The sequence below is a fragment of the Adelges cooleyi genome, unplaced genomic scaffold (assembly GCF_023614345.1).
Source record: "Adelges cooleyi isolate 19-005CV unplaced genomic scaffold, UGA_ACOO_1.1 ACOO_flye_CR_arks_rails_tigmint_CR_PRNA_247, whole genome shotgun sequence".
Lineage (NCBI taxonomy): Eukaryota > Metazoa > Arthropoda > Insecta > Hemiptera > Adelgidae > Adelges > Adelges cooleyi.
In genome coordinates, this window is record NW_026095912.1 from 14,678,148 (window position 1) to 14,705,436 (window position 27,289).

At 34.3% G+C, this 27,289-nt stretch overlaps 1 protein-coding gene across 1 annotated transcript; it reads left to right on the top strand.

Annotated features, from left to right (window-relative positions):
• The first annotated feature begins 1,819 nt into the window (after positions 1 to 1,819).
• Positions 1,820 to 26,334, top strand: LOC126836946 (proton-coupled amino acid transporter-like protein pathetic). Its single transcript, XM_050570668.1, has 10 exons — positions 1,820 to 2,191; positions 15,648 to 16,104; positions 17,285 to 17,452; positions 17,521 to 17,671; positions 18,344 to 18,465; positions 20,037 to 20,121; positions 22,940 to 23,281; positions 23,561 to 23,736; positions 23,949 to 24,184; positions 25,040 to 26,334. Exons 2-10 carry the CDS (start codon positions 15,995 to 15,997, stop codon positions 25,381 to 25,383), a joined length of 1,734 nt encoding a protein of 577 aa, XP_050426625.1. The 5' UTR covers positions 1,820 to 2,191; positions 15,648 to 15,994; the 3' UTR covers positions 25,384 to 26,334.
• Positions 26,335 to 27,289: the final 955 nt, after the last annotated feature.

Below are 27,289 nucleotides of genomic sequence, written 5' to 3' on the forward strand. Positions count from 1 at the left end.
TTCCTATTTTAACTAATGGCTAATATAAGAAATTAGATATGGCGAAAACTCATTAATGGTTTTTATTGAGTTTTTTCTAAATTGAAATAACACAATATTTGATTGCTTTCATTCGTTATCGGTCCAGTAATGATGATATGCACACAATAAATAGCCAGAACTCATTATCAACGCTGCTTCCATCTATAATGATTTTTTACACTTAATACACTCAATAGAAATCATCAGAAAAATTGAATGATATAAAAAACTGAGTCATTGCTCCATAGTGTTGAAAAACTCCAATAGATTTGAACACAGTACAGGGTTTTATAGTCCATAATTATACATGTTGTGTCTGGACATCAATGTGGGGTGATACTTAGGCTAATGAAGTTAAGATGAATATTTTAAACAATAAAAATTTTTTTTTTTAGGTAAAATGCTGGGTTATAGAGTGTTGCGCGATAAAATGATCACCCTGTATACGATTTTCTTTTTTTCCAGAGTTCTATCAACTTTTAAAACTTGAACGGTAACCTGTTTGTTGAATGTGTTTTTTAAATAGAAAATAATTTACTGAAAATGTCTATTGGTCGACAAACCAGTTTTGGATAAATAGTTTTAAAAGTTCTCATATGAAGTTTTCTTACATGTCAATATACTCCCAAGCAGCAAGCAGTTTAAATATTTACAAAAAAAACCGAATTAGGCTCTTGTTCTTATATGAGTGTCTCATATTATGTTTCTGCTAAACATAAGGATAATAATATTATCACTAATACCAAGAAGGTTAGGTTAGGTTGGTAGGTTAGGTTTGGTTAGTTTTGTTAGGTAGGTTAGTTTGGTTAGTTTGGTTAGCTGAGATTTTCACATTTTAAAGTTAACGGATCGTAAAACTATATTTATTTATTAAATGTTTAAGGTTAGGTTAGGTTAGGTCATGTTAATGTTAGGTTAGGTTAGGTTAGTGAATTTGTCAAACGTTCCAAAAGCGCCAAAGTATAAAAATCAAACTTTATAATTATTTGATTTGTATATAAATTCATTAATGGAAACAATTTTGTACATTTTTCAAGTAAAGACTAGTTATTTTTATAAAAACAATCATATTTAAAACTCAAAAGTGTTTTCCCTATGTATGGTATATACGTTCAAGTGTTTCCGGCAATGAATAAAATACAAATCAATTGGTAAAGTTCAATTCGTATACATTTTCGGCACTCGGAACACGTTTGACAATATTAATTCGCTCTTCGTTTAGGTAAATGTTCGTAAACGTCTGACCAAACACGTCAGGTCAAAAGCCTTTTCCGCGGATTGCAGACCACGGCTGTGCGCGCGCCCCGGCCAGCCAGTGCCCACGGTCACCCGGGTAGTCGCGGTCGGCGGTGGTCACCTTGCACTTTCGGCGTCATGTCATGTGTGTGTGTGTGTGTGTGTGTATATACAGAGCGTGCACTTTCGGCGACCCCGACTCATACACAAACGCATAGGACTTATACAACACAGCGACAATGGGACACAGCCTCAATAATTATTTTAGTAGTGTATCGTACACACACACACACACACACGAAGCGATAATTGTTAAATGTTATTACCCTATCGTATCGCTGACACACTCACTCTCTCTCTATCTCTCTCGGTAAAGATTAAGCTGTCCATGATACCCTCTATCGGCTATCACACACACACACACTGTGCACACACACACACAGATATAATATAAAAACGGTCCCCTCTCTAGTAGCCCTCTGCCCTCCTCCCCTTCTCGGAGCAGCCTTCCTTGGCGCGTTGCACGCGGCGCGCTCGACCGAGGCGACACGCTAATCGTTTTATATAAACCAGTCGGCATTGCAGCGGCATATCAGTTGGTAAAAAGCGTTCGCGATTCGCTCGAAGCACACACACACGCATGTGAACCGAGCGACGCTGACGACCCAAGACGTTTTCCAATTGTTTTCCAGTTGTTTTCTGATACTTTGTTTTTTTTTACTTACCGTTGTGTTACCGTCGTCCCTGCGAACGATTTGTCCAAGTGATTATGGTAATAACCGACTCGCGTGCTGACAGCCGTCGTACCTTGGTCCATCATCGAAGTCATCCGCCGAAGTCCACCGAGCTGCAGCAACAACGTCTTGCCGCCGCCAAACGTCTTGACCACCGTAGTCGCCATAGACCAAGCCCGCGGTGCCGTCGCAGCCTCTAGGTAAACTTGCAAACACACCAACAATAATAACAATAATAATTTAGAGTAAAGGCAAAAGAAAACACACACACACACACACACACACACAAGAAAACCAGTTTTCGATTAAAAATAACCTGTCTTTCCCGGGGTTTTCCCCACCGTACCCTTCGTTTGCCGTCCGAACCCGTCGTTTGTCCGAACCCGCCATATTTTATCGGTCATCGTTCGCCAAAGACGTTGTAATATTTAACCAAAGACGTTGAAGAATTTTACCCAAAAGTTGAAAAAAATTCGGGTCTATGTTTGTATACAAATAACGCTTACTCGTAATATCTCAACGTGTGGGTATTGTAATCGATTTATTAGAATAGTAGTAGTAATTAATTGCATCTGTGAAATAGAGGAAAAAACATGTAAATAATTTCAATGCACAACTACAACTGACAAATGTGTTTTGGAAGTAACGGATGATAATAATCAACAACCGCTTTAAACGTTAATTGAATATAATATATATATATATATATATTTTTTTTTTTTGGGGGGAGACACTTGAAGTGTTATCACGTGACAATGAAATATTTAAACGTCGAGTTTGACATACATTTTTTTTTAGGACAATTAGCAAGCAATACTATTTATTTTCGGCGTTTGTTGTTGTTTTTTTTTTTTAAGTTTTACGTTAATTTCACTTAATCGTCCATTCGACTAGCCGATTTTGCAAGGCCTCTGCTAAACATAAGCATAATAATATTACCACTCATACCAGGTTAGGTTAGGTTTGGTTAGGTTGGGTTTGGTTAGGTTTGGTAGGTTAGGTTAGGTTTGGTTAGGTTTGGTTAAGTTAGGTTGGGTTGGGTTAGGTTAGGTTTGGTTAGGTTTGGTTAGAAGCTGAGATTTTCACACATTTTAAAGTTAACGGATCGTTTAGCTGTATTTTAAATCAATGTATATTTTTATAAATCCTAATCCGTAGATAGGAAACAAGATTAGATTGGGCTTTGCAAGGGTTGCTAATTAATTTTCTTAATAAAATTCAAATAAAACCGTGTACTAAACTTCGATCGTCGATCGGTTGTGACATATTCGACGTGCAATTTTTTGCAATCCGCTCCAGTAAATTATCATACTAGTTTTTTAGAGTATGTGTTGCGTTCGTCACCGGATAATTATTATGTTATTACTAGTTTTTTTTTTTTTTCATTCACTTTCGACCGATTGCACCCGATGTCGGGTTGATTCAGTAGTTAATTATAAATCTCAAGTACACATACCTATCTGGTGGCCAAACCGTGTTTGGCCGTGTGTTATTATAATAATTATTGTTATTATCATTGCTGACTGCGTGCGATTTTCTTAAATATATTATCATTTTTTTCGAAAGTGCGTCTGACCCGAACAACGCCTCCTACAAAGACAATATAATAGACAATAATTACAATATTTTATTTCTATTATATTTGTCCGTGTAAATGCCCATCACGGACGTGATCTTATCCACAAGACCTACCTAAATAAATAGGAACAATGGTCATTTGGCGAAAAATTCGTTTGTGTATTCAGACCAGACAACAATAATTATATTCCAATATTAATACACAATGGTTATATATTGAATAACAATCGACATGCTGGACGGACCTATTGGTTTGTGGGATAAAACATTTCTCATTTAAAACAATGCTCGGTGAAACTAGAAGAAAATATGTTATACAATATACACCTAATATTTATACACAACTCTTATTTTATTCTACAACAATGCTACAACAGAGTTAACTATGAATGATTCGTGTGGAAACGATTCGATCACGTTTAGCTTTGAGTGCGGATAAAAAGTGTAAGCTATAAGAATTAATCGATATAGAAATCTATCATTTTCTATCGTTATTTGTGTAGTGTCTCATCGAAACTATGCGAAACGTTGTAGCAGTTATTTGGATTATTATTTACACACAACGCACCTTGAAAATGACATATTATTCTCAATTTTCAAACACTTCCCATTCAGGTCAACAACACAAAATGTGTGAAACAAATTCAAACACTTTTTACTTTTTTACAGTTCATAGAGTAAAATACACATGTGTATAGAGAACTAGAAGAATACTTAAGTCTAAGACCTGATAAACGTATAGGCCGGGTAGAAAAGTGCGGTTAAGTATTGAAACTAAAGTAAATAAATAATTAAAACTAGTTTTTAGCTTACTGAAAGTTAATCATGTTATATTTTTATATTTAAAAATAAAATAATGTTTATTTGTATAAATTATAGTTTAGTTAGATTACAAAAAAAAAAGTATGTATATTTAACAAGAATTTTTTTAAAAACTTAAAATGTTGTAGCCAAGTGGAAATCAACTTTATTAGGTAAAGTTAAATTAAATATTATTGTTAAAGTCAAGTTACAAGTAAGATTTTACTTTAATAAATTTCAATTAACTTCTATTTATATTCAATGTTTTATTTGACAAATTAACTTAAGTAAAATTAGTATTAAAAAAAAAAAAAAATAGGAGTTTTCCATTTATTATTACTCTAATTTTGTCAATGATTCAGAAATAATGATATTATTTTTTTATAATATATAAACAACTTTATTTAAAAAAATAATTAATATAAAGTGAGCTGCACATATCAATGGCGTTATTGACATAAACACATACAATAAAGTGCTTCATTTGAAATTCTAAAACAAAACAATTATTGTTAAACTATAGAAGTTCTAAAGTGGAAGTAACAAAATTAAAATGATTACAATGGAGATAAAACGAATTTAATAGTTGGCCAACTCTAATCCAGAAACTCCAAGTATAGTAATTATGAGAACTAAAAAAGTAAAGTGATTTTTTTTCCCCACATGATAAATATGAGAATTTTCTTATTTGTATAGGTTTTTTTAATTTTTCTATTATTAATTTCCGAAAGAAACTGAAACTTTTTATTTTAGTCTCCTGTTAAATTTATGATACAACATATATATTGTGTACACAATTTGGTTCTTGTCAAATATTAACAGCCAGGACAACAAGGTTAGGTTTAAGATTTAAGATTTATCATCACTAGAGTGCGCTAAGAAAATTGGCAATTGTACTTACACACATTGTTTCAAATAACTTTAACTGCCTGTGCTGAAAAATGTAATTTTGTGCAGTTAATCAGTTTGGCTTCTGAGCACTGTACTTCACAACTGGGACGACGATATTATGAGAGCTAAGCTATTTGGTGTGCGAGATAAGCTCGGGCTTTTCGCTAACGATATGTAATTAAATAATAATAATAATAATAGTATTATAACATGCTGTGCAGTAATATAATAATGTAATATACTTATCGAATACAATATATAATATAATACTTGTACACCGGCAGGAGGACGTGACGGGGTCAAGTGGTTATTTTTTTTTCCACAGTCTTCAAGTCCAAGTGCCTCGAGCCGTTTTCTTTTTTTATTTGTATTTTTTTTTTACACACACACACACAATCTTAGCCGTTAACGATCATCGACTACCGATTCACGATTACCGTATACAGTCACTGTAGATCACTGATGGATAATACACGGTAGTCACAGTGTTATTAAACGGTTTTTTTTCTTTCACTGTGGCATGTGTATTATGATATAGGTGTATGTTAAAGGACACTGGCCGAGGGCTTGCCGTTCGCGTGGGCAAACGATTGTCAGGATTGCCTATCGAGTTTTTTAATAAAAAATGTATATACAACAAAAATAACGAGGTATGATTTTTTTGCCGATACTCACAGATTAGACAATACCGTGACCCTCCTCGTGTCAAATATGTGTGGTCACATGCTAGAAATGCAATTGTTGTACAAGACATTTTACACTACACAAAAACGCATAATAAATTAGACTGCTAATTTGTGATAACAATAGTTAAAGTCGACGTCCGCCGTTTTTGTGGGAATTAATCGAGTACCTATAAAATATTAGACAAAATATAATATATTTGTGATTCCGTGTTATCAAATTGACTTGATATAAACAGTGATAACAGCTATAAACATGTGATAAGGTGGTAATTCCCACAAAGATGGCGGAAAACTTATAATGGTATATCTGTGGTAATAGGACACTAGCAAAAAAAAAACTGCCGCTGATAAGAGACGAGTAACATTATATAAGTGATAAGAAGCAGCTGATAAGGGATCGATGATAAAAAGAGGAAGGGAGAAAAATAATCATGAACCTTTTAGTAGTTCCATAGTAAGTCGAACCAATCTAGTTTATTATATATATATATATATATATCTGTGTTTTACAATAATGTGTTATCAAATAACAATCATTGAACTTAGTGATGTTCAGTTCTGTTTGTTTTTTCCACCAATGGTTTCTCCAAGTTGAGGTGGGTTTTGGTTTGTTTTCATTTTCACAGCAATTACAGTGATTTTTTTTTTAATAGGGAATACACCGTCTGATTTTATCTAATCAGTGATAGGTACAGTGTGGTTATTGCGTTAGGCCTATCTCTGGTACAGCGGTTGTGGCGCAAGACCGAAAGCCAGCCGTCGGCGATGGATAGAAAAATGATATAAGACATTTTTTTTAATGTGACGAAAAAATAACACAAAATATGCGATTGCGGCCATCGTCTAGTTTTTTTAATGTCCTAGTTCGAGAAAACCGTGGTGGACGTTTGCCTTCTGATTCGGCTCAGAAACACTCATAAATTCCATTGCTAATTCATATTTCATACGTTGTCCAAACGTCGTTCGTGTCTTGTCTGTATAATAATAATAATAACGTTATACTGCTGCTGCTGTGATATTCGGGTTCGTGTACTTTCGATTTTCGACAGAGCTTGTACGACATAGTAATAATTTATATTGTAATATGGTAATAAAAAACCTAACCGAAAGGTTTCGACAGATATTATTATGCCGGGCCATTGGAAGACCGGCTGTAACGTGCGCTCTGAACGTACACACCACCGAGGTTATTGTCGGGTGTCCTTAAATGAAATAATAATAAAAGTATATATATATATATATATATTAATTGAGAACGATAAAAGATTAAGATCGCCGGGAATTGATGTAAAAGAACGCGAACCGGTTGTGAACGGCGCTTTACGATAATAATGCATCTAGATCATTATTTTATCATTATCGCGGTTTTTTTTTTTTTTTTTGCCGCATTTAACCCGCAAAAATCGTGAAGTCCGCCCGAAGGTGATCGCAGAAAGGCGCATTAAAATCGCACACACGCCTTAAGAGTAATATGATTTATACTTGGGCATTAGCAAATTCGCCAGTTTTTCACCTCTTGAACCCCGAGTGTCCTCGCTGACCGCAGTTGGCCGTCGGCTCGCCTGTCCAAGGTCGAGTTACTTTTCTTCCGGTCGCACGATGGATCCAGCCCAAAGATCTAGTTTTTTGATAATCATTTGTCGATCCTCAACGGCTTAGCACGGCCGTCGGTGGGCGTTGCCGTCCATTAGCAAGTCAATCGCTCGGACGTGCCACACGATTCATGTGCACGGTATAACAAACCTAAGCCAACCCAACCCAATCCAATTCCAATGCTATTGAACACAAGACCAAAGGACCAAAGGCACGGCAGCAGATGACAAGGAATAAGCGACATTTTTCACCCCACAAGACAATTGTCTTTACACTTATTGGCCAGAGAAAGAAAGAGAAAAGGTACATTGGGTTGTCAGAACACTTGGAAATTCCTGATCGGCTCGTTGCTTAACAAAGGTCAAAAGAGTGTCTGCCTAGTCTATTTATTATCGCCCAACTTGTTGCGGTCTGCTACCAGATGACAATGGAATGTGCAACCGTCATAAAAGGGATAGTCTCAAGTCGACCGAGCAGCCATTTCACTTGCTATGCCAACAGAAATGAACTGATAAACGACGGATGGTGAGTCTGAAACGATCAATGGAGCATTTGGTGTCAACGTAGAAGCTGTGGTTTCGCACAAGCATTGGAAACGAATCTCAAACGTTCAACAGCTAAGCAAGGAGTTGATACTATTGACTGCACCAGAAGACACTGTATCCAATTAGGTTCCTGTGTGGATTCCTAGACGAGGAAAATTTACCAAGGAATAGCGTTTTGGTGAAATTGCGCCAGCTGAAGTGGTTGTAGCTTTTTTGGGTAGGTTCGCGGTGATGAGATCAATAATTATGATCGACGTGCCGTTTTAATTAGTTACTAATGTGTGTACTCTCTCCATTCGGTGCCATCGAGGATGTCGTTGGAAAAGCCCAAAGCGTCGCCCGCACTACTCTAGGACTGTTTAAGGAAATTTCTCTTCGTCAGACCGAAAATCGCACACAATGCAATCGGTATAATATTATTATTATTATTATTGTAGTTGTTGTTGTTATCGTTTATTGTCGCTTATTGTGTGTATTCGATTGACATCATCGACGCGTTACGTGGTCGTGTGTACACACTGGCTCGGATGTTTAATAAAAGGCGAACAAAAAAAAAAAAAAAAAACAATAGAAAACCGACGAGGAGAAATAAAAATATTACAACAGCGCAACATAACACAAAGATGATCTTGTAAGACACGGTGCGCATTTCTCCTGTTCATCCTTATTACGCTATACACATACAACGCAGTTAAATTGTTTAGCAGATGATTGGAGAATAAAACGAGACCTAATGGTGTAGGAAAACGATTACTGTACTGCTGCAGCTATCCAGGTATCGGCTGGAGTGTCAATGGGAAATGGCATTGGAACCGAGAACCGTGTCTTGGTTGTATTCCACGGCAACGGTGCACGAATACTAATTATGGTACATTGATAATTGCGCGTTCGACGCAGGTCTGCCGTGTTATAGATCTACGACAAAGATACCAACGTGTACTCGATCCGGATCGCAATCTTCCCGGCCAATCATTTGTGTGCGAGAGAATACATGGCTTAGCCAAGGCCGAATGTATTCGACACTGTTTTTGCAAAGTCGGTGTCAACTTCTCTAAAACAAGTTCAAGGGGCAAACCGTTTCAGCCTCGGTCGTGCGCAGACTTTGTGATGTGTTATTTATTCTCAAGCACGGCTGTCGGCGATTGCCTATGACCTCGGTCAGGACCAGAACCCTCGTCGATGAACATTAAGAGCTCTCCGCCGGATTCTCCGCATTCTAGATGAACTGTTTGGCAGCAGAAGCCAGATTGGCTTCTCCGAGCATCCCAAAAGCATACGAGACTTGTGTTGAACATGACTTAGTGTAAGAAAGACAGGGAGAGGATTGGGTCGGCTGGCAACGAGACGTGGCTTAGAGAGATGAGCATTTCAAAAATGACAAATCTATTTGTGGGGCGACGAGTCAGGTACGCGAATATTCCAAAAAACCGTGTTTAACAAAAGGTCGATAAACGCATTTATGTACATAAATTATGGTTGTTCAAACGCGCCTTTGTTTCGTCTCGAGATAAACCAAAGAAACGCTGTCGGGATCAATAAACTCACAGCCTAACTTTTGCACCGTTCAAAATCAAAATAATTGTTACCAGATAAACTTTTATTCACGAGTCATTAACCAACCGTTTACCTATTAGTATAGCCATTTATTATCGAACCCTATTATTCAATAAGGTTACTTCAGAATAGATAACATGTGAAAATATGTGAAAACCATACACGTATAAATATATTAAATGTTGCGGTAAATGCGATGCGAAAATGTCGATTAAAAGTGTAATTCATTCGAGTTATCATCTCACAATGGTATTGATTATGTAAGTGCGCAAAATATATTATATTATATGTACATTCATTAAAATATTGTAATAACTGACTTGAACGCTTAATATTATTATTAATAATATCCGGCGGTCCAAATATGGATTGGAAATAAACTCTATACCGAGTTGCACACGACGCGAACGTTTTTTTTTTTTTCATTTTATTAATATTTATTTAATTTCCTAGGATAATAATTACTTCAAGTTCATATTCATCAGAGTACAGAATGTACTATATGAATTATGGGAAAATTAAACGCTAATATTTTATTATATATATATATATGTGTGCATGTGCATATCCACTTCGAACGGGTCAACTTATTTCCTCGTCAAATACTATATAAATATATTGTATACATAAATAAATAATAATATATTATAAATAATTATCGTCACTTTGTTAACCGGTCGGCTATTTACTTTTTTTTTATTATTATTATTTGCACTAGACTCTAAGGCCTAATGCCTGAGGTGCTGTCTCAATGCCGCCACCGTTTGAAATCCAATTAGATATAATATAATATACAAATAACACAGATATGGGCTTAAGACAAACGAATAACATTACATTTTTAACCGACTTCGAAAAACCGATGGAGGTTATTGTGCAATCCGTATATTATGTAGATTAGTTTTTTTTATGTCCAACGTGACTTTGTATAAAATCATTGGATTTCGATAATGTTTATTTTTTTTTTTTTTGGGGGGGGGGGTGTCTCAGAGCAAGTTAAGTTTAACAGTCATAAAAAATAAAAATAAAAACGTTCAAATAAATATCCTTAATGGGTCAAGAATGTCGATTTTTCAATAATATTCCGAATAATAAGTGTTCTAAATAATGTAAATGGGTTTTATTTTATCTTTTAGAAATACCTACTTGAAAAAAGGCAAATAAAAAAAACCCTCGCATGTTTTTTTTTTATTACACACTTCACTTTGATTTAATATTTTGTCGAATAGTTTTACTATATAGAAGTCTAATCTTTTAACAAGTAGAAAAAAAACCTTAAACATGTTGTGTTAAAATATCTGCAAAAATGTTGTAAATATTGTAATAATTAGCTAATGAAAATTAACTACATAACTATTATGTAATAAATGCAAAAAAAGGAAAAGTTAACTAAGATTAAACAACTTTATAAAACTTAAAATAAATCATAGTTATCGAATCAATTTAGGAACAGTTTTTCAAAAGAATAAAATCAAAAGAATAATTATTAAAATTTCCCAAAGCTTTTTGGTCCCGGTCGTATTGTTTATAGAAAAAAATAAGACATAAAACATTAAAATGTATAAATTTTTGGATACTTAAGCATAGCTCAAGGTAAAAAAAAAGTCAGTATGATAGTACAATATTTGTTTTTTTTTTTGTAAATGCATCAATTTTTGAGGCCAAACAATAATTTCTACAAACTTGAGACCTTTACCGATTCTAAGAAGTTAAATATTATTTGAAGGGTGGAAGAGAGGGGGAATAATATTTTTTACCCTTAAGTGAATTTTTGTTTTATGATCCAGACGGTTGCAATGGAGATTTCAATCAATTATCTTTAAAATTTACATTTTTATTCGACTTAAAATAGCATTGCATATTTTTTTTTTACAAAATAGTCCACTTAGTTCCAAATTTGTATAGAATATTCTCAGGACACGGTATTACCCCACTGTACTGGCTTTTTTTTTTTTTACAAATTTGAATTGCAAATACAAAACGGTAATATAGTTATTATAGAAAATAGTCAATTGTCGGTTCACCGACCTCTGACATTTTCTGTAAAACAGATACGGATAGAAGAAAAATTTGTTTAGTGTCGACGTTTATATATAAATTATTATTATGTGTATGTAATAACACACGGATAATGGACAATCATAATCATGTACATTATAATCGATACGATTAGGACAAACAAAAAAATAATAAAAAACACAAAAAAAAATGATGCCACCTAAAAAAAAAATAGGACATATTATATAATGTGTGTTGATGTGAAAATATATTTTAAAAAACAATAGCGACACATGTAGTGGTCGAACAAATTTCTATTCAATCAGCAAAAAATTAAAGCTCAATTCAATATATTTTAATATATCAATTACGGCCAAAGATAACACAGCTGTATTACTTTTGCATTGCGGTTATCGGTTGTCAATTACCATCTTACTTTAGTAATAATAACGTCTTGTTATTCAAATTGAACGCTAATTGTCTTTTGTTTAATTAAGTCAGACATATTACAGTGGCTGTTAGTGGATCCGATATGGTGTGTGTCTATTTTTAATTGTATTTAAATCCAAATAAATATATCACCTAGACATTGATGCAGTACAGTTGTGTATTATAATATATAGTTTTGTTCTGTAGGTCTGTAAATTGCTTTTAAAAGTTGTGAAAATTACACTATTTTCAACCTGTTGTGTATGCTACAAAGAAGTGCTTCAAAAATTGTTTTCAATAGACTTAATAGATTCTATTGAACTGAGAACTGGTTTGAAAAATAATATATTATAATATTAATGTTAATTCCGGTTTAACCACGAGAGACCGTTCATATCGTTTCTTAGTGCTAAAAAAATTGAAGCAATTTTATTTATTACCAACGATGCATTTAAAATATTATATAAATGCGTTCCGAACAATTTTTTTTCAATTAAAATATATTTAGTAGGTATGACTCTAACTATTTAAATTAACATGTTTTTTTTTCTAGTTTAAAAGTCATCTAAAAAACACCTAATCATTTCCAGACCGGTTCTTATTGCGGCACAAAGAAAATCATTAAAATTTACATTCAAAAATATACTTGGAATTCTTTTGTTAAGCACACACAACACGTTGAAGATATTATAATAAAACAAAAACGTTAACTCGTTAAAATTAAATTAGAAAATGTACTTTTTATTTGAAGGAAAAAGAACTTTTTAATCAATACCTCAAAGTTTTGATACTCGAGTACCATTTTTTGGTTTTAATTTAATTTGTTTTTTTAACTACATTAACGGTGTACCAGATGTGACCAGATAAATTTAAGTTTGTAATATCAATTAAAACTGAAATACTGTGTTTGAAATAAATGTATAAAGTACTTCTTGGGTAAGTTACTAAGCGTTTCAATGAAAGGGTTATGTATTCTTAATAAAACTACTACTCATGTTTTTATATGGAACTTTTTAAATCAAAACAATAATTGTACTACACTTAACTAAACCTTGACTTTTGTTTGGCTGTAGTTTAATGTTATTTCAACACGAATATAGTCATAATATTATGGTTGATGGTCTAAACGAAAATTGCCCACCAGAAAAGGAGGGGAGTGGATAGTGATAAGTACTGATAAGAACTGATAAGGTGGTGATAACTACTGATAAGAGAGATCATGTCATATTTTTTATGTTTAAAAATCAGCCCTTATCAAGTTAGTAGTGAGAACATTTTTTTATTTTTTTTTTTTACAATATAAGTTTGCTTAAAATACAAATTAAATTTTCTTTAAAAAAACAAAATTAATTATTCTGTATTTACATATTACTGGATTTTGTTATGAAAAATGTGTATATGAGTTATTTTCAACTCATTTCAAATATGATTTAACTTGAAACATGTGATATAAGTTTAAAGATAGATAATTTTTCACGATCATTCGCCACTTGTATCTGAAGTAGGTAAAGTATAATATTAATAATTGATAAAATGATTAATTGAAAAAATAAAAAAATTATTTTCAATATTAGCAAAAACCGTTTGAGGTTTAATTCTGTCGTTTTTAGAATTTTAGAAAAAATAAACATTAATTTATCGATTACTTATTTCATTGTTCTAACCATTTTATTCTCACGGTTTTGAGGGTTTTGTTGTCCTTGAACTTTTCAACTAAATCTATAATAATTTTTTGAAGGGGGGGGTGGGATATTTTTTTCCCCTAAACTACTGATTTTTAGCAAGTATTTTTGAGGTTATCTCTGGTGTTTTCCTATCGTTTACAGAGCTGTACAGAGCTATATGGTATATATTATTATGCGTACAAGAGTGATTGCATATTTTGCTATTATTGAACGTCATCATAAAACACACAGGTAATAGAGTCAATTTGCGGTACATTGGACGACCGTGAAGGTTATGATTGTATATTTTTATTTTCCAACCGCAGCCAGAAAAACATTAGTGTTTTTTTTTTCCATACCTACCTGAAGATAACCGAGTTTTTAATCCGATCCGCCTGTTTTGTTGTATTTTAGTAAATTAAAAAAAAAACAAATAAAACCTTAGTAGAACTCACTTCCTCGACACAGCCACCGTGTCAGTATTATGTCTGTAAAATAATATAATATACAACTTTGTGTGTTTGTGTGTGTTATGTTTATATAATAACCATGAACGTTTGTATGTACCTCTATTAATGTTAATGTATGCCATAATTGAGGAAATTACAGATTTGTGTTTCGAATTAGCGATAATAGTGTTTTTTATTTTTTTTATATTTATGACCGACGGTCAATAATGAGTGTTTTTTTTTATATACAATATCTATTAAGTATTATTATTGCAAATCTCAGACACAATACAATCCAAGTCTAATAATGTGGGTCAATTAAATATAGCTGTTTTCCATCAGGCGGTTTGCATGTGATCAGTTTTTAATAGGAGTTTTTTGTAGGCGATATTTAAGAAAAAAGTGGGTAAAAGTTATTTTGTCGATCTGAAATTGGCTAGACAAAATGTCGACTAAAGTGATTCGATTTGTTTGGTTACTTTGCCGAATGTCGTGTAGGAAGTATTTAACAATTTTTACCTTAATGTAATTGAATACAATACATTTCTAATTTTTTTCCCACATTAAAACCCAATTATTTATAGAAAAAAATCAAAAATCCGTTTGCTACAGGAACCTAGTAAAGTTGCCAAACGATTATCTAGTCTTTACCTAATTGAAATTTATAAAGATTATTGATACGGATATAACTTTAAGGACTTTTTTTTTATTATTAAATTTGTTTATCGGACAAGCAAGTTCGTTCACTCTATTCGAGCAATTAAACACACTCGAATGGATTAGTTCAGTCTAGTGTTGGTGTAATCTTGTACAGGTATTATTATCTTGCATTGGTTGTAGTATTGTAACATATTCAATACCTCAGGAATACTTTATTGGGATTATTTTTCAAGTATGATAGTAAGTTAAAAACCTTACTTATAATATACAAATGTTCAAACACTCAACACTTGGACATATTTTTCAAATTTGAAATAAAAAAACACCGGATGACTCTTTGAAATATTATATTTTCATCAAATCTTCCTTAGCTTCCAGTAGTTACTCCATTGTTGTGGTCAGGCGCAGTCATTGGACTTGTCGTCAGAAAATTATCGTATATACATTTTTTTTTTCTCCTGTAAAATCTGTAAGAAAATATTGTTTTACCCGAAGGTCGAACCAGAACTGCACACAATCATAATAAATAATATGTATATTTTATTATTATTACTTAGTGCACGCTGTTCCTTTGCGAATTGCGCGTTGTCGCTCGCTCTCAATGTATTTCCATTATAATATTCTCTCAATGGATTTTCCCTTATTATATTTTCATAACAAAAATGACGCGTTATCTCTTCCGAACGCGACACAATGAAAAGCCTTTTATTATTATTACCATTATTGTAATTTTATTTATATATTTTTTTTTTTTTTTTAATAACCGCAGTTTGTATGTGTGTGTGTGTGTTTTTTTTTTTTTTTACAGGACCTGTCATCGTCCACGGTCACAGTGGAAACCGGAAAATCGTCGTAGCCATTGTCCAGGGCACATACATATATTAATATTAACACTAGGTATAATATACACACAACCAGCGGCAGCATAATATTCACATATACCGCATCACCCGGAGTATCCGAAGAGGGTGATAGTATATTTTTTTTTTATCACAAACAATAATAATTCAAAATCAAAATTCGACACGTCCGTATTAGTAGTAGTAGTAGTAGTAGTAGTGTTGTTATTATTATTATTATTATCGTTTATTATCATCATCATCGCCATCATCACATCCACAAGAGTGTGGAATAAACGCCCCCGCGACCACGGCAATGGACAACCCACCGGTGTACAGCGATTACCATAAGAAACGTTCGGTTTCCTCGTACTCATTGGACTACGTGCCACCGTCGGCGAACCTCATCATGAACGGATCGACAGCGTGAGTATTGTTACATTACATTATATTATATTTAAATAACGGTCGCGTTGTACTCGAGTGTCGCCAAAAAGCGTCCGAAAATATTATATCGCATCGTACGATTTTCGCTACTGAATTATACACGAGTCGTTTGGCCCAGTAGCTTGTACGATTGTATTGATCGATTATACCGAAAAATTTGTTCAGGGTTTTCCCCCTTATCAGTGTCTATTTTCGTATCGTTCCCTGAACGTTCACGATAACAACGGGTCGGACACTCTTGGACAATACGCTTGTCCCGCTCATTAATTTATTGTCTACCGGTGTAATAATATGTTATTTCTATGCATTCAATGGAAATAGACACAGAGATATGATAATTTCACGACGAATGAAAAGATGGCGGCCTCCGTCGGAAAATCGTTGTTTACACGAAGTGTCCGTTCTGATTCAATCCACTCCGTGACAAAGTCCTTCGACAAAATGGCCGAACTGATTATTTTAAATATATTAGAATTTAAGTCAAAGACGCTGTAAATTATTTTCCAAGGAGAATAAAAGCGTTTTGACACCAAACAAACCGAATTCTCTATTTTAAGCCTTTAACGTATTTTCCGAATAAAATGTATAGACTTTTAATAAATTAGCTATTATATTCAGCTGGAAATTCATTTGTTATCAGTTTCCATTTTGCTTTCCATTAATCCTTTGATTATACTTGGGTGAACTAAAACACATAAGATAGCTAACCATAATGTTAAAAGGGGAAGACGATTATCATTGATAACATATGGTTTAGGACTATGTGACTGTTTGAACCTAATCCATGCTAACCTTACCGCGTTGACTGTCATTTTTGTGACCTAAGCAAACCCAGTAAATGAAAACCCTAATCAAAATGTATCAGTCTAGTGTCTGAGTCTAAGTCGCAACTAGGTGGGCAAAATGTGGCGAAGGTTTAGCTACGCTCATTGTTTAACTTGCCATTGATCGGTTAGGTTCTGTATACATTTTAACCTCCCCCAAGTTGTGCCACCGTTCACCGACAGTGTAGGGATGGCAAACCATTTCTTATAGAGCTTTGCTATGCCAGTTTGCGCTCACATTCCAAGCCCCTGGGGGTACGACGAGTCAGACTCGCTGGATTTGTTTTTGAGACAGCCGAGGTCCATTAATCGCCATGATGACAATTTTTACACAGTGCCAAGTCAATCCAGCCGACCGTGGGTGAACACCCTTACACGATAACGTCGTCGACCATGAGCACTCCCAACGGCAATGGAGCGATCGTGGGAAACGGCACTTTGGGCGACCACTTCGAACAAGACTACGACCCTTTCGCCAACCGTGACAAGTCAAAAGCCACCACGTGAGTGCACCGAAACAAACTGATTTTGCTTGTATATATTTAACGGCGTTTTTGTTTTGTGTCTCCAGAGACTCCGGTGCTCTTTTGCATCTGATCAAAAGCAGCCTTGGCTCCGGCATATTGGCCATGCCAAGTGCGTTCAAGAACTCTGGCCTGATTTTCGGTCTGTTCGGCACCATAGCCATCGGCACCCTGTGCACGCATTGCATCTACTTGCTTGTAAGTAATCAACTAACACCAACTATTCATTAAAACTCGATACTAAGCTAAAATGTTCAAAGCCATATACGTTGACATAGGAATTCAATATGCATAATGTTTGTGTTCATACCTTACAACGCAGTTATTTAGGCTTTATTCTACAAAAACGCGTACAGGAGGTTTTTTCAAGGAATGAGCAGTTAAAGTACATCTATACAAATATAGATATTAAAATTTGTCTAGATTTTGACACATTGAAGTTTAAGTTTTGTAACTTTGTCTAAAAAACGTTTCGATTGCGTTTATAACTAATATGTTTTGACATGAGACATGTTTGGCGATCATTTCTCCGCCAAAAGCGTTACGAAGTGATAACAGTAGCGATTGATAAGCTACTCGCTGATTACAGACATGATGATAAGATTATATGATTGATAAGAGATAAGAGATTACAATCGTAAAAAGAATAAAATGTGTATAATTTTTTTAATAGAGAACACTTTATTTAGTAAAATGTTCTTCTTTAATTATACTATTTCAATCTGAGCAATTCAGTTGTGGAAAATTAAAAACATGTTTCATGTTTTTTTTTTAAATGAGGTCCTTTAATTATATATTTTGGGGGTTATATTTGAACACATTGTATCATAAAGGCAAACACTGATAGACTGTTGTTTTGCAATTCATCAGGTAGTCTGCTCGCAAGTACTTTCCAAAAGGGTCAAGACTCCTTCTTTGGGATTTGCTGACACGGCGGCTGTGGCTTTCGAAACAGGACCTCCCCGATACAGAGGATGGGCGCCATTTGCCAGGTAAGACAAGACGTTTTGCATATTACACAAATTTCCCACTCAGTTGTTGCTTGCCAACCTTGTGAAAGAGAAGTAGACTTTTTTTTACTAGACAGGATCACCAGTGTCTAGTATGGAAGACTGTGTAGACTTTTAAAACCTTGAAAGTTAAAAAAATAGAAAAAAAAATCCTTTAAATTATTTTCCAACTGTTGCTTAGTCGATTGACTTTATCTTTTATCACTACAACTCACATTTTCATCCTAATCGTTATTTCTAATGGTGTCACTTCAACTCGTCTACACAAACTCGTATTATTGAAAGTGTTGAAATGAATAAAGAGTGCATTCTTCCAACGTAACCGAAAGATAAACATATTTTTTTAATAAATTAATTGATATTTCCATACATTACCTAAAACAAGTTGGTAATATGCTTTACAAGTGAAGAATATTTGTGTAACTATTTTCCTGTAATTAATCAAATTATGTGTAACACACACAAAAATGAAATTAAAAAGGGAAAACTGATATTTTAGTAGATTGCTTTTGATCATTTTGGTATTATTGGTAAACCGTAAAATTAATCATCAGTTTCTTTATATGTTTTTAAGATTCCAAACAGTAATATTACGATAGACAGTTCATGTAAGACTGTGGTATACTAGGCACAAACCGATGCTAATTGTAATGTTATTATTATTATTGTTTTAACACTATCTGAAACACAATATCCAATTAGCGTGTCCTAGTTTAAAGCGTTTAGCCGGCTGTCTAAAGTTCTGTAATATTTCCACACTTTTGAGTTTGAACCATAGTAGATATACATATATATAATTTTTTTCGCAGAAGCTTGGCGGTCATATGCAGTGTGTGTGTGTGTGTGTAATAGTAGGTAATACACCTTATAGGTACTAATGAAACCTTATTTATCTGTTTATGGCCGCCAATCTTAGTTTTTTTTTGAGAATTATGCTACTAAATGCACATAAATGGGCTATCACTGAGGATTTCGCCTTGACTTAGCACATATAGGCAATCGATTCTTCGCTTTACACATTAATAATAATCTTATTTGCCATCCACTGGCGTGCCGATTGTGTTGCCTGACACGTGGCGAATATTACTATTATTATTTTTAACATTTTTTTTTTTCAATGATACCGACAGTATAATTTAATATTATATAATTTATAATATCCGCCGTTTAAAAGTGTAATTTAACGCGCGTTAAACACTATAATTGACAACATAATAATATATTGTAACCACCGTGTGTACCACCGTCGTCAATGCCATTATACAATGAATGTAGCATGTTTGTGCATTTCTTTTGAAAATGCGAAAAAACATAAATAATAAAATATGGTAAATTGGAAGTTTTTTTTCATACAATCAAAACATAACGAGCCATTAGTTTTGATTCGTTTAGCCATTGTTGTATTGTGATAATATTATGACCAACGCAGTCGACGAGAAAAATAAAAATATGATTTATTTTATGTATTTTTTCACATAAAATTTTACTGCCCAGTCCTCAGTCATTTAAAAGGGTGTAATTTTTAATTATGGTTCTATTGTTTTTTTTTTCAGAGAGTTTGTCAACGCAGCCCTGTTTGCCACCTACTATTTTGGCAACACTGTCTACGTGGTGTTGATCGCCGCATCTTTTAAACAGGTAACCAACATAATATTATATTTTAGATAATTGCTAGTTGGAAGGTTCAAAAGTATTGAAAGAGGTGATTTTTGCAAAAATAAAAAATAAATATTAATAGAAAGTCTAACGTAGTAAACAAATGTTTAAAAAAAAATGTACAAAATTAGTTAAATTTTTCAAAGTGAAACTATTAGCTTGACCATACATTTTGTAGTTTCCAAATCGACTACATATATTATAATTAACTTGTTGTTGATCATTTCATTACAAAAAATAGTCAACGGTTGGTAATAGATTCAAAGTAGGTAATTGAAAATCGAATTAAACTTTTTACTTACATTGATCATATACCGTTAGCTATTGCTCAGTCTTGGCAATATGTTGGGCACCTCACTTAAGTGAGTTAGGATAGTTTAGGTCATATGACTGTATAATTTAATGTTAGTCGATTTTGGTGTTATTTTTAAATGTAATCTATAATTCTTATCAAACAGCCAAGTGTCCAAAGGTCAGTTATTACCTTAGAAGCTGGCATTTAATGTAAATGCAATTTTAATTGCACTTAAACCTTATTAACGACCCCTCACATTTTTTAACGGTTATCAGTTTAACCCCAAAAATTAATTAATTTATAAGTATTTGGCAATTGAATGCACTTTTGAGACCCAGAATATGTCATATTTCATGGCTCTTCCATTGATAAAATCCAACTGTATTTCTCGTTTAAAATATGTATTATATATTTGATACAATATAAATTATACATGTGTAGAATTCGTGAAATACCAATTATTATTAAATACAACTGGAAAAAAAGTATGATATGTTTGCACATATCATCAGTGTGAACAGTGTTTTCAGTGTCGATAAAATATGTACTTGAACGTTGCAATACTTTTACTGAAAATCGCCATCAACTCTGGTCAAGAATAGTCACGGTCAAACCTGTACACAAAATATTTTATCTCGTAAAAAAGTGTAGGCGTTTGTTAATATTCGTTTCCGTCGTTTTTGTTTTTTACCAAAACACTAAGGTCACCTAGTTGAATCAAGCTAAGACGTTATTCGATTTTTGTCCGCGCTTTAAGGTTAGGTTGTCGCAGAGGTATTGTTGGTATTGTTGGATTTACCAGTTAAAAATAAACCTGCATCCACCTTCCATCTTAAACATTTTAAACTCTATTAACTTTAAAAGTAATCTAAAAGTGGAGGAGAAGAGACGAGATTATTGATAAGAAAATCAGCTGATAATAGATTATTGATAAGATAATTGACTGATAAGGTGATAAGAGAGAAGATAAAAGTAATTGACCAAAAGGTTAGGTTAACTTTTTTGCAAATTATTCTAAAATAAAAAAGTTTATAGTGCTTTGGTAAAACAATAAAAGTTTGAATGTTTTGTTAATACTGTAAAATAACATAAACCAAAACGTTTCTAGAAAGAAATAAACTATACAATTGCAATTATTTTACAAGGAAATGAGTGTCTCATCAATAATAAATCACCCTGTAGATATGGTATTTCCTCTTATAATATTATTGTCATATTTCTTCGGTTGTCTAAGACCCAGTAGCCCATAAAATCCATAATTTGGTTTGCATTGACCTATACCAGCAACAACTCGACACAATGAAAATATGTTTTCAGATAATTACAGACAAGCGGTTCGGTTAAGTTGCTTATTTAAACACAGTGACGGCTAGTGTTTTTTTTTTTTTTTTAACAACCGAAGAAATGTAATATCTTTACATAGTCATAGCAAACGCTGTTCGTTTGATGCAAATTAAAACGGTACCATTTTTTATAAACGTTTATCTGCATATTTAAATAGTTCAGATGAAGAATGATTAGGTTCTTTAGTTACTTGAGTTGATTAAAAATATGTGAGTTTTTATATTGATTTCAGATCAACCTAAGTACCTTGTTAATAGTTATTAACCTAAGTAAAGTAACCTAATCTAACCTAACCTAACCTAACCTTACCTAGTATTATTTTTTGGTCTCGAATCACCACAAGACAAAATTGTTCACTACTTTTTACAACAGCTGTTATTAGCTACTAATACTGCCAGTTATGAATCATCTTGAAAATTTGTTAAGTAATTTTTTTATTACACTTTTTTTTTACCTCATTAAATACCGGTTTTCAATCCTCTCAATTAAGGTATATGTTTATATATATACATTTTGTTGCAACCAGTCAACGTGGCATGTTAATAAGTACTTACTGTACAGCAATTCCTTGACGAGACCGTTGTAATTACATGTTTTTTTTTTTGGTTTCATAAAAGACCACTTCGTTATGACTACATTAGGAATCATATAAATTGGGTTGTAGCCTAAAATTTTCTTTATAGCGCAACCGGTGACGTATATACTATATAATATAATATGTAAGATAGTTGTCCAAGTAACCGTTTACAGCCTTGGGTTTTTTTGTTAATTGGCATGCACCAACATGGTACCATTATTCAGTCCGGTTCCCTGTAAATCATTGTACAAAACGAACAACGTTAAGTAAGTCGGGCAGGAAATTCAACAAGATCGACTTTGGACAAATGATTTTATTTGACCCAATTCGCCTCACACTCCCAACTGCATGAGGTCTGCCACCTTAGTCCACCTCTCACTGCCTCTGTCTCATAACATGACCGAACTATTCTCTCTCACTTTCCTCACAATCGGTGCAACTCCTAGACTCCCCTTGTGTGTTAATTTCTTATTCTATCCTGCCTAATCACTCCACTCGTCCATCTCGTCGATATGTCTTATAAATCAATGGACTGATCGGTTTCGTCGATTTGGATTCACGATTTAACATGTCTATCTGTTCAGGTGTTCGACAACCACGTGGACGAGCAATACCATTGGCCGGTGCAAGTGTGGATCCTCTTGCTGGCTTTGCCGCTGGTACCTTTGGGCATCATCCGGACTCTGAAGGTGCTGGTCCCGTTTTCCGCCATCGCCACCACTTTCATCATGCTGGGATTGGCCAGCACCATGTATTTCGTGGTGACCGGCGAGAGCTTCATCACTTCGGCAGAGCTCAGGTCTTCGGCCGACTACGTGGGTGCCAAGCCTTTGCCCTCGGTCGACTCCAGGCCGTGGATCGCATCGCTCAGTCAAATGCCGCTCTTCTTCTCGACCGTGTTGTTCGCCATGGAAGGAATTGGCACCGTAAGTTCTCAACACTCCTAATGGTGTTCCTCAAGGCCTCATTTACACGATGAGAGTACTCTTGCGATAGTACTATCGAGTGGCCCTTGATAGTGTGATAGCACTGTCAAAATAGTGCGATAGGGACTATCATAGCTGTTGACACGTTGAGAGTTTTACTATCACTATCGCAATAGCTACTATTCCGACAGCCACTATCACGTTTTCTATCATCGTGTAAACGGGCCTTTCGGCATATTATCTCGTTTGCTTTTACTCGACGATTCATTTCCCGTCTAGGTGTTGCCCATTGAAAACTCTATGGAGCACCCGCAACGGTTTTTGAAGAAATTTGGCGTTTTGAACAGTTCAATGGTGTTGGTCGTCACTCTTTATACCGTGGCTGGATTTTTGGGATACTTGCGATTCGGTCCGTTCACGGACGGCAGCATCACTCTCAACTTGCCCAACGACGTGTAAGTTCGACAAGTTAAACTTCTCTCCATACCTACTTTTCTTCTGCTTCTGCATTCACTCCACACAGCCATAGGCAAACTATAAACAAATATGTTTTTAATTAAAACGTTCTAACCCCTTACCATCGCTTCGATCTGCTCTCATTTCTCCTATCTTCTTCAACACTCTCAAATCATTCCAACCTACTATATTTATTCGGTTTCTTTGGTAGGTTTGCCGAACTGGTCAAGATCATGGTGGCTCTTTCCATCATGTTCAGCTATGGACTGCAGTTTTGCGTGCCGTCCGAGATCATGTGGAAACGTTTGGAACCAGTTTTACGCCGTCGCCGTGAATTGAAGCGCAAGCGCAAGGGCATCCCCTCGGCCGACTTGCCTTCAGTCGTGACTCCGCCATCGATGGACTTTGCCTACTACACCATGAGGGGTTCCATGATCCTGGGCACAAGTACGTGTTGTCGGTCGACTTGAAAATGTCTGATGTTTACCTGTAATTTAGTCATCAATTCCCCTTTTTCTCGACAATGATAAGAAACTGAGCTAAATACGGATGTTGATAAGAGATAGCTGATAAAGAGTTAGTGATAAGATACGAAAATAGGTATTTGAAAACGGCTCCTGATAAGAGATCAGTAACAAGCACACACATATATATATATATATAATAAACTAGATTGCTTAGTGTAAATGCCGTCAATAGAGATAATTATTTAGGTTACCATTTTCCTCCACCTTTTGTGGGAATTAAAACCTTATCACATACGAATATGTTCATAACAATTATACACACAAAAATGGCGACTTCCATTCTTACCACTAGTGAGCAATCTAGTTTATTATATAAATATATAGTAACAAAAACAGAATAAGAGACAAGTAACATGAGATAAGAGACAGCTCAAGAAATGAGTGACGAGTGATAAGACATAACTGCTAAGGGACAAGAAGGGGAGGGAATAAAAGCCTCCTTAAGACATATTCATGATCCGATGTTTTTCCTTCAAAGGAAACATTGATAACCTGGATATGTTAATAGGGTGGAACAAAGAAATGTCATATCGCCATTTTCGCATTACACGTGATGAGATATATGAGAAACGTGATAAGATCCAAGTGATTAGAGATAACAGATAACAGCCAAGTGACAAGTGATAAGTGATAAGCGCTAAGAGATGAATGATTGTAGACAAGTAATAAGAGATAACGTCATGTCCGCAAGAGAGATTTATTAGATTTTTGTTGGCGTCACGTGTTACTGTGCACTCGACTCATCTGTACGAACTTTTGTCCCCATGTAATATAGTTCTGATAGCGGCTCTGGTACCGGACCTGGCGCCGTTCATCTCGCTGATCGGCTCGATATTCTTCTCCATCCTGGGTCTGTTCTGTCCGGCCGTCATACACATCATAACCTTCTGGTCGGACGGCACCGACGGCGGCGACAAACGCCAGCACAACAGCCGGTTCGTCTTCTGGAAGAACATACTGGTGATAATCGTGTCGCTGGTGGCGTTGGTGGCCGGCACTTATGCCAGCATGATCGACATCGTAGCTTTCTACCACGGCGGCAGCGGCGGCGGAGCGCACGGTGGACCTTCGGCCGGACTGAACGCTACCGTGGCCTCTTCCTCTCACTCTGCCGTCTGAGAGTGTGACCAACCTAACACCGGCCACACCCCCCCCCCCCCCCGTGAATTTTTATTATTAGTTTTATTTTATATTATATGTAGATAGCACAAGCCGAACAAGTATTAAAGGAGATCGTGCTCCGTATAATATGTACAATTACAATAAACAACGTCGGTTTCAAAATATACAGACAAGCGGTAAACGAGTGTGGACCGGCTGCAGTGTGACCGCAACGGCGAAATTACATTACCCTAGAGCATATTTTTCACATTGTCGCGTAAGGGCGACACTGTGCAGTGTCAGCAACGACTTATGAAAGAAAGTATTTACTTTTGATTTTTAAATTGGTCACACTGTCGCTCGGCTTCTTGTTTACTCCGTTGTTGAGTACAGGGCATCATGATGTTACAGCTCTATACGTTTTTTTTTACTCTGTGAAGTTTACCTCGGCTAATCTGTTTATTTTAAAAATCTACTTACAAACAAAGTTATTTATACATGTACCATTTTTTTTTTTATTTAAGAATTTGTTAGTATTTTTTTTTTTATCATTAATATTATAAGACATTATTTTTACCGCTGGGAACCCAAAACGGTCCGACACGATTTACACTTTATTTTTTTTATTTTACAATAATCATCCGGTAACACTGTGGTATGTTTATATAAATATTATATTATTCGAACGGATTAGTCGTGTATAAAATAATAATTATTTTTACAAGAAAGTTACCTTAAATAATATAGTTTTTAAGTATACATATATATTTATATATATTTTATAGTATCATATTAAGTGTAAATAATTACCGCCTTATAACATTGACAACGACCCACAAAGTCCTGTCAATTGTTTACACTGTCTTGTACGGTTAATAATATTGTTAAAACCTATAATTTATTAGAATCTACGTTTTTTTTTTACATCTTATTTTATATAATATATTAAGCGACATATGACAAAAAATTAAATCCTATATATATATAAATATATTTTATATAATATATAATAAAATAATTAACGTGTGGTGTATGTTTTTTATGACTGACAAACTACACTTCTAAGCCTATCTCGATGCGTCCAAGGACGAGCAGTCCTTAGGATTACTATCATCTAGTAATAAACATTATTTAATAGCCATTTGTCGTTATCAAATGCAATAATAATAATCTATATTTTGCGAACGACCAACATACAAGTCATAATAGATAATATAAAAGGTACAATAAGTTGGCTCACCTACCTACTTTAAACAAAACTTGAGTTGGAAGTAAGAATATTCTATTAATACCTACCTGTTACATAGTCAATATATAATTTCCCTTTAGCTATATCTATATTAAATTAAATAAAAAATCACTATCTGCTCAATAACTTCTCTATTGGGTCGATTTTTAATTTCTAAATTAATTATAGTGCTAATATTTTTACAGTTTTTCCAAATATATCACACAGCCGTTTGAACCGAAACAACGCATCTTATTGACAAATCAATATCAAATAAATATCTAATTTTTGAACCTGGAAAACGTCCACAGGTAAATCAATTTTGATTAAACAAACAATTATTATAAAACTATGAAGAGTTGGCAACACTGTAACTGTTCGACTGAGCAAACAAGCAGTAACTCCAATTGAAGGAACCTTTTAGGGCCGTTTTATTAATAGCCAATTAAAAGTATTTAAACTCTGGTCAATGTTAATATACTTTGTTAGACTAAACATTTGATTTTATGATTTTAACTGGATCACAATCACAGTTTAAGTTAACTAGCCTATTGTCCAAGACAGTTAAACACTTTAAACCGAGGTTATTATCAATATTACTATAGTGATAAGATCTACTTTATGATTTGAATACATGTATAACAAACAAATAGAATTAACAGTTTCTTTGTACAGGTCATCGTTTCAATGGAAGTG